At 47.5% G+C, this 9200-nt stretch overlaps 1 protein-coding gene across 2 annotated transcripts in view; it reads right to left on the minus strand.

Moving 5' to 3' along the window:
- PLCG1 (phospholipase C gamma 1) overlaps positions 1–7147 on the minus strand; it is a 96561-nt gene extending 89414 nt beyond the window's left edge. For both annotated transcript variants that reach the window (XM_079978903.1, XM_079978902.1), the window contains exon 1: positions 6226–7147. In XM_079978903.1, coding sequence (XP_079835029.1) covers positions 6226–6427 — 202 coding nt within the window. In that variant the 5' untranslated portion in view covers positions 6428–7147. The remainder of the gene's footprint in view (positions 1–6225) is intronic.
- Positions 7148–9200: the final 2053 nt, after the last annotated feature.

The raw sequence follows: 9200 nt of genomic DNA on the forward strand, positions 1-9200 counted from the left end.
TAACCTGAGGTACTATTTCTGGGCTAGCGGAGTCTGTAACCTGAAGCATCTGTAACCTGAAGCGTCTGTAACCCGAGGTACCACTGTACTTCCTTCCCCCCTTCCACAAGTGGGGGGGGTGGGTGTGTGGATCAGAAGCAACTAATTATGTCTGAACACAGGGTTTGTTCCACCCAAAAAATTATGGTCACTAAGCCAACAGCAGGGACCGCTGTGGGTTAAAGCCTCAGCGCCTAGGACTTGCCGATCGAAAGGTCGGCGGTTCGAATCCCTGCGGCGGGGTGCGCTCCCGCTGCTCGGTCCCAGCGCCTGCCAACCTAGCAGTTCGAAAGCACCTCCGGGTGCAAGTAGATAAATAGGGACCGCTTACCAGTGGGAAGGTAAACGGCGTTTCCGTGTGCGGCTCTGGCTCGCCAGAGCAGCGATGTCACGCTGGCCACGTGACCCGGAAGTGTCTCCGGACAGCGCTGGCCCCTGGCCTCTTAAGTGAGATGGGTGCACAACCCCAGAGTCTGTCAAGACTGGCCCGTACGGGCAGGGGTACCTTTACCTTTACCTTTAAGCCAACAGCAAGCCATGGCTTCAAAACAGCTAGTGATCACAGTGGTTTGGGCAAAACAAACCATGGTCCTGGATTCGGAAATAATGCTACAGGGACGCAGGTGGCGCTGTGGGTTAAAGCCTCAGCGCCTAGGACTTGCCAATCGAAAGGTCGGCGGTTCGAATCCCTGCGGCGGGGTGTGCTCCCGCTGCTCGGTCCCAGCGCCTGCCAACCTAGCAGTTCGAAAGCACCTCCGGGTGCAAGTAGATAAATAGGGACCGCTTACCAGCGGGAAGGTAAACGGCGTTTCCGTGTGCGGCTCTGGCTCGCCAGAGCAGCGATGTCACGCTGGCCACGTGACCCGGAAGTGTCTCCGGACAGCGCTGGCCCCTGGCCTCTTAAGTGAGATGGGTGCACAACCCCAGAGTCTGTCAAGACTGGCCCGTACGGGCAGGGGTACCTTTACCTTTACCTTTAAGCCAACAGCAAGCCATGGCTTCAAAACAGCTAGTGATCACAGTGGTTTGGGCAAAACAAACCATGGTCCTGGATTCGGAAATAATGCTACAGGGACGCAGGTGGCGCTGTGGGTTAAAGCCTCAGCGCCTAGGACTTGCCAATCGAAAGGTCGGCGGTTCGAATCCCTGCGGCGGGGTGCGCTCCCGCTGCTCGGTCCCAGCGCCTGCCAACCTAGCAGTTCGAAAGCACCTCCGGGTGCAAGTAGATAAATAGGGACCGCTTACCAGCGGGAAGGTAAACGGCGTTTCCGTGTGCGGCTCTGGCTCGCCAGAGCAGCGATGTCACGCTGGCCACGTGACCCGGAAGTGTCTCCGGACAGCGCTGGCCCCTGGCCTCTTAAGTGAGATGGGTGCACAACCCCAGAGTCTGTCAAGACTGGCCCGTACGGGCAGGGGTACCTTTACCTTTACCTTTAACCATTTCATGGTCATCTCACCTCTTCCCCATCCGCTCATGGAACTGAAAGCAAAACAACTATGAGAAAGAGAAACAGGACCCCATCAATCACAGCTCAATGCTGCAAAGAAGGAAAATTACTCCCCACACTGAAGCCTGCAAAAAACCCTTAATGACAATAGTAAAGAGGAGCAAAGGACACATCCCATTTTAAATCTCTTCCTCTGGAAATCTGGCCTGTTGCCTGCTCCCTACCCCCACCCCCAAATTAATGCACATGAAGCTTGGGTAGAGATATTAAATTAGTATGATTAAAGGCCCAACTCACAGGGTTTAGAAAAGGATTACAGCTAATCAATCCACCATCCTGCAGAGGAAAAAAAACATTTTCTTGCAAGGCTGATAAATTGGTGACTAATAGTTAATCTCTAGAGATTAGCATTTCTTATTTTGTCATTTCCAGGAGGGGTAGCTGTGATAGTCTACTTCAGAAACAAAAAAAGAGCAAGAGGAAAAAAGCACTTTAAAAATCAGCAAATTTATTGTGGCAGAGCCCACTGACTCAGATGCATGAACTGTTGTCTTTAATTGGTGAAGATTATGTATATATATATATATTTAATCTCTCTCACTCACTCAAACAAACATGCACAAGCACAAAGGGGGAGGAATGTAAACAGTGAGGTCCAAAAGCATGAAATGTCATAAACTGTATTCTTACATTTCAGTGTCTTTCTACACACACTGCAATAAATAAATGTTATGCCACAATGTATCTATCTGTCTTGAAGGTGCAACAAGACCTTTTGCTGAGTGATATCTAGCTCAAGGAAAGGCGGAAAAGAGTGTGTTGCTATCTCAGTTGCTCACTACCTAGATTTCATCTGGCATGAGATTCAAGAACCCCAGACCTCCACATTTCATGTATGAAGAACCTCCCTGCAGGACAAATGGGGAACAAGTTAGACTGAAGAGTTGTCAACTCTCTCTCTACATTCCAGAGAACATGGCAGCAGAAGGTACTGATAAAAAAGGCAGGTTCACAGAAAATAATATTTGTATTACATGGGATACTGCAGTCTTTAAGCACCTAACAATGAATGGAAGTTCACTGAGGAAGATCTATGAATTAAGTTGGAAAATATACAGACAGTGTATCTGACAGAGGAACTTAGCCTTGAAAATAAATCCAAAAAAAGGTTTCTGGTGCGGTGAACTTTATACTAGCCAATCTGCTTGTGCATACCTTACTCATTTATCGTGCAGTCACTGCAGAAAAAATACCTTCCATTTTACAAAATCTTTCTTGTCTTGTCACCTGGATACAAATATTACTCACCACAGAGAACCAGACAATTAACTGTTCCCTGCCTGCAGGAATTACACAGTTCAAACTTGCACTGAAAGCTTTCAGAAGCTTTACATTGCTTCAAAAGCTGTACTTTCCCCTTTACTTTTTTTAAAAAGGTGTTACAATTTAAATTTTAGAATCTCCCCCCAAAAAATAATTATAAAAACCTTTCAAGAGAATATTCAAACTTGAGAATGTGCAAGTCAAAAACCAGTTGCCATGAAATAAATATATATATAGATATAGATATAGATATAGATATAGATATAGATATAGATATCAATCACTTGAGAAAAACAGGAAATATCTTTTCCTCTTGCAGCTCTGATGTATCAACAGGGCAAGTGGAAAAATTGTGGAATGGTTAGGTGATCATGACTACTTATGTCATCAGGAAGGAGGGGAATGCTTACAACAGAACGCACTTTTAAAAAAAGTTATTCTTGCATTGGCAAGATCTATACAAATCTGTGCACCATAGTTTGAGCTAAGGGGATATTGGAATTATATGCATGCCAAACACTTGTACTACCCCTTGAGGGTGATACAAAATTCACCATCAGGCCAAGTAAGCTTGCTTTCGGTAAAACCTAAACACCTGCATTACCTTTTACAACAGCAATGGTTGGACCAGTTAAATAACGGCACTTACAAATGTATGACTAGGGCCTTATCTATTTATTAATCATCAGGAAAGCATAATTGATTCCCCCCTTACACAGACATACACACCCCTACATTTCTTCTATCATACAAGTACCCTGCTGAATCTGACTAAAGGTCTCACCCATCTTCCTGTTTTTCAGTGTAGTTAACCAGATCTTTCTCAAAAGTCAACAAGCAGGGTATGAAGATAATAACCACCCATCACCATTTATGTATTTAATTTATTTGTAAAATTTATATCCTGCCCTTTATCACCAAGTGATCTCTGGGTGAGTGGCAACCATAAAAATACAGCATTTCATAAAATCAACCAAGGCATTAAAACAGAAGCAATATTGCACAGTTCAGACCACGCGACGTTCACCTCCTCCACTCAGTACACACCAGAACCTTTAAAGCAGCCTTTCTCAACCTGTAGGTCCCTAGATGTTGTTGAACTACAACTCCCACCACCCCTAGCTAGCAAGGCCAGAGCTCAAGGATGATGGGAGTTGTAGTCCAACAACAACTGGAGACCCACAGGTTGACGTCCCCAAAGACCTGACAGAAAAGTTTTCAGATAGTGCTGAAAAATAACTAAAGTTGGTGGCAGCTATACATCAAGAAGGCTGTTCCATCACCAGGGTGCCATCACCAAGAAGGCTCTGTCCCAAAGATTTCACTTGACAATTCTATGACAAGCAGCAGCTCTTAAGATCACAGCCAGGACAATACAGACAGGGAGGCACTCCTTCAGATAACTCAGTCCTAACCATTCAGGGCTTTGTATGTCAGAATCTTGAATAAGGCTTGGCGACATGAAGTATGGATCTTTAAGGACCAAGGTTATGTGATCCTGATGTGGTATTTAGGGTTCACTGCCCCTGAACCCGGAGGTTCTATTTACCCATTATAGATAACCACCACTGATAAACCATGAGTTTGTCTACTTTACAGTATATTGTAGAAAGGCTGTTCTCTATGCATTTGGACACCTCTTAAGAAATTTTGCATGATGGTTCCTGAGATCGAGGAGCAGGATATTGTCCATGTTTAGGATACAATTGGATGCTTTTAAAAATCAAGATGGCAGACAGAACCATTCAAATCTCCCCTGGATTTACCACTGATTTCTAAACTGATTTTTCCCCCTGTGTTTTATAATTCCACTGGGCATGAGACTCCTAGTCTCCTACAAAATTAAGCCCACAAACATCTCTGCATTGTGGAGCAGGGAATGCCATAAATTATGTGTTGTAGGAAGAGAAGTATTTTCATATCCTCAGAACAATCCCATGGGATAAACTGGGCTGAGATATACTTACTGGCCCAAGATCGACTAGTAACCTTTGTGCCAGAGGAAGAACACAGCAGAATTCAGCAGCCAGATTATGAATATGAACTAGGCACTCAGAATAGATCACACCCATTATGGTGTGGCTGCACTGGTTGCTGAATCGCTCCCAAGTCCAATTTAAAGTACTGGTTTTGACATATAAAGCTTTTCATGGCTAGGGACTTTTAGAAGACATCTGAAGGCAACCCTGGGGGGGGGGGCAACCCTAGGGAAGCTTTTAATATTTGAAGGACTATTGTGTTTTAATATTTTGCTGGAAGCCGCCCAGAGTGCCTGGGGGAACCCAGCCAGATGGGTGGGGTATAAATAATAAATTATTATTATTATTATTATTATTAGGACCTCAAAAGCTGACTGATGGCTGTTTCTGCAATAATAAGCCCTGAAATAGTTATCTGAGGCCATTCTCTGGGAGAAGAGAGACAGGGCCTTTTCAGTGGCAGACTCGCCTTGTGGAATGGTCACCTCAGGAAATCTCAGCAACATTTACACCCTCAGCCAAAGGCATTTTTGTTCTACCAGGTTTTTGGGTGCTAACTTTGTCATGGTTCTTGCTGTTACTTTCATGGGCAATCTCTTGGGTTTGGAGGTGGTTATCCTTTTGGTGAATGGGAAGGATTTTTTAATTTTCTTTTTAAGGCAGTATAATTGTTGGTCACTTTTAATATATATTACCACTGTAAATGTTGTTGGATTTTTCTTTGTCAAAGCCACCATGGAGCAAGTTGCTCTGGGATGGTTCTTGCACAAAACAACTCATAAAATAACCGAAGCCTATGTTATTCTAGGACCAGGATGGGGAAGCTGTGACCCTCCAGCTGTTGGGGCCCCAGATGTTGTTGGACTGCAACTCCCATCATCCCTGACTATTGACTATGCTGGCTGGGGCTGATGGGAGTTGGAGTCCAACAACAACAACAAGGTCGCAGGTTCACCATCGCTGCCCTAGAACAAATGACTCTTACAAAAATTAGGCATGTAAATCACCACTAGCCAGTCATCGCCATAGTGAGTAAGGATTTCCCCAGGTGACCAGATTTTTTAAAAGCCCATTTGTGTGCTAAACATTTGTGGATTTGCAAAACCAAGAAAGCATTACATGAGGGCAGGGGTGAATTAATATGCACGCATCCGTTAATTTATTAAGACCATCAGCTGCATCCCCTACATTAGAGGGAGAGTTCATTCAAGCAGGAGCTACGCCTTGCGAGTAATTTACTTGCAAGTAAGTCCAGTTGTGGCAAATGGAGCTTCTTCCCTAGCTTTTTTCCCCACTCCAGGACTGCAGCCTCAACCCTCGAAGTACTAGAAAGAGTCAAAAAAATGGATGAAAATGCTCATCACATTCCACTCAGACGCTGCTCCCTAAAATGTGTGTGTGTGTGTGTGTGTGTTTTCATATGCCAGACAACTTACTTGCGCCTTCGATTTTGTCCGAGCCCCTGCTCCAAATGATCTGCCTGGTCTCCAGCTTCACCTGGAACGTTTTCCTTTCTGGCCTTTGGGACTTTTTGGAGTAAAACAAAGTCATCACGGTGCCCACTTCCAAGCTCCTGGAGAGGTGAACCACTTCGGCTTCGCTTGGGTTGCAGGGTCCATTGGTAAAAACAGACGCCATGGTGGCTTCCCGAGTCCTTTTTCTTCTCTCTTTCTCTCGCCCCCCCTCGGGTTCAGCAAACGCTGGGCGAATGAAGGGGGGGAAAGGGGGCAGAAAACTTCCCAAACAAAAGAAGGAGTTCAAACGCTTCTTCTACGCCAAAGCTGGAAGCAAAAGCGTGGAAAGGGGGGAACCGGGTTGTGGATTTATTTATTTTTTCAACTCCACACCAACATCCTCCGAGCCTTTTCCAACCGAGAAGCAACGAATTTCAAATCTTGGGAAGCCGTTCCTCCAGGGAAGGAGCCAGGATGCCACTACCGACCAGTGTTTATAATGCGAACGGGAGGGAAGAGGCGAACTCCTTAGCCCCGGTCGGTGGGCGCCCTCTTGGGAACCAGCAGCTCTTCGATCCCCCAAAACGAGAGAAAATCGCCCCTCTCCCCTTCGCGATCATGCACCATTTTCCCTCTGCTTGCTTTCTTTTCTTCCTTCGTTCCTTTTGGGGGTTTTACCCACACCCCCTCCGCGTCTTCTCGAGTCTTTTAAAACGAAAGCGAGCAAAAAGGGAATCGGGCCGGATAGTACGGAGGTGGCGGCGGCGCGGGAGGTAAGAGAAAACAAATATGCATAAAAATCTAACTCCAAGTCGGTCTTCCCCAAGCGCAAGCAAGGCTGGCCGGGGGCTAGAAAGGGCTGGCTGCGATCGGGGGCGGAGAGGAGGGCTCTGGCAACCCCCGCAGCCTTGCTCCCTCCCCCTGCGACTGCCCCTTTTATCCCCGCCCCCCTTCCCTCTTCCTCCTCCTCCTTCTCTGCCAGCCCCCTTTGGCGCTGCCTCGACTCTGCAGGCAGATCTCTCTCTCTCTCTCGGAATCGATCAGAGACAGGCTGATAAAAATCTCCCTAGAGCTCAGCAAGTAATGGCTGGAAGTAGCGGGGGGGGGGGAGGAAAACGTCCAGTAATCGGAGTCCATTGCACATTCTTAAATGACTCTCTTGTGTCGTGCTTTGCAGCAACGTATGCAAGGTCGGAGTGAGGGGGGGGGCGTTGTAGCAGGGTTTTCTTTTTCGCATACCGCCCCCCCCCCGGTCCTACCACCCCCCACCTTCCTTTCTTTGCACATTATAACAAGGGAGGAGGAGGCTCAGGGTTGGATTCGGACGCCCTCGTCTCCAGATCCTCCCCCCCCCCAAAGTGAGCAGGCAGGACTAGTCCGCAGGGCTCAGCGAGAAGCGAAGATTTCCTTAATCCAGTTTTTCCTCCTTGCCTTGCATGTGAAGGGGGGGGGGCAGAGAGATCAGGAGACTTTGGGGGTGGCGGGTGGGTTTTTCATCCCAGCACAAGTGAGGCAGTGGCACGTTTCTGTTGGGTCTTGTCTTCGCGCGCCCCCACCCCAAATCAAAAGGGAGCCCAGGAGAGGAGTGGTCGCGCTGGAAGGAAGATGGGAGGCGCCGGGCTTCGCAACGCAGGGCCCTTTTTGCGGCCTGCGAGTCTCGGGTCGACTCGCGTCCAGGTGGCGGGTTGGTTGGTTGGTTTGTTATTTTTTCGCCGCCTTCCCGAACACGTGACGGCGCCTAAGAGAAGAAGCAGGAAAAGGAAGCGGTGGGGTCGGGCGTCGGGATTGTCGCCGCTTGCGTGGTGGAAGGCTGCACTTGGGACAGGCAGAAGAAGATGCAACAGAGGAAGACACACACGCCACTCCGCTGTGGAATTCGGATCAATGGCTACTGTGTTGTGGTGGCTCCAGTGTTGGACTGGGGAGACCCGGGTTCACATGCCTGCTTAGCCCTGACGTTTCCCAGACGGTGTTAGGTCAGGCACCCGATCTCAGCTGCTGCTTCTTTCAATACTGTATACTTAATTTTCAAAATAAAAGCTGTTAAGTATGGTCTAGAAGTATTGGTTCCCAATAAACCAAGTACTGCAGACCCCCAACTTTGGAAAATTTTGGTATCTCTATGGTAGCTTTGTTATGTGAATGGCGCCACAGACCCCCTGGGGTCCGCAGGCCACCAATTGGGAACCACTGGTGCAGAAAACACACAATAGGGCCTTGAGACAAAAACCTAAAACCAGTAACGCAGTGATATAAAAGCAGAAAAGCAACTGAAACGGAAATTCAAACATGTGCCACAGGGTCCATTCTTGTGAGTCAGGGAAAGCTTGGGCGGAAAGATCTCGAAAGCGACATACAGTTAAAATCAATTCTTCTGATTGGAAATCATCTTAACAGATTTTAATACAATTATACCTTGGATGTCGAACAGAATCCGTTCCGGGAGTCCGTTCAACTTCCAAAATGTTTGGAAACCAAAGCACGACTTCTAATTGGCTGCAGGAAGCTCCTGCAAGCCGCTGAAGCCTCATCGGATGTTCAGGTTCCAAAGAACATTCACAAACCGAAACACTCACTTCCGGGTTTGTGGCGTTCGGAACCAAAATGTCCGAGTACCAAGGCGTTCAGGATCCCAGGTACAACTGTATTGTACTTTATAGAGCAGCCTGCCCTAGGATGTTATGGTGAAGTAATATCAATAATACATACCTCCCCTTCACCCTAAGGTCCTGAGGTAGATTACAACACAACACAAGTAATACGGTTTAAGCCCTGGCAGAGGAGCCTCCTGGGATGTGCAGAGGCTGCGTATGAGGCCTCTCTACGGCCCAGGAGGTTCCTTCGTCGGGTCCCCTGCTAACTGCTGTGGTGGGATGGGGGACCTAGAGAAACAGCCCCACAAGAGGAGCCCTTCTGTGCCCTGCCTGGCCAGCCTCTGGTCTCCTCCAAAGAAAAAA

This window comes from Podarcis cretensis (assembly GCF_951804945.1).
Source record: "Podarcis cretensis genome assembly, chromosome: 6".
Lineage (NCBI taxonomy): Eukaryota > Metazoa > Chordata > Lepidosauria > Squamata > Lacertidae > Podarcis > Podarcis cretensis.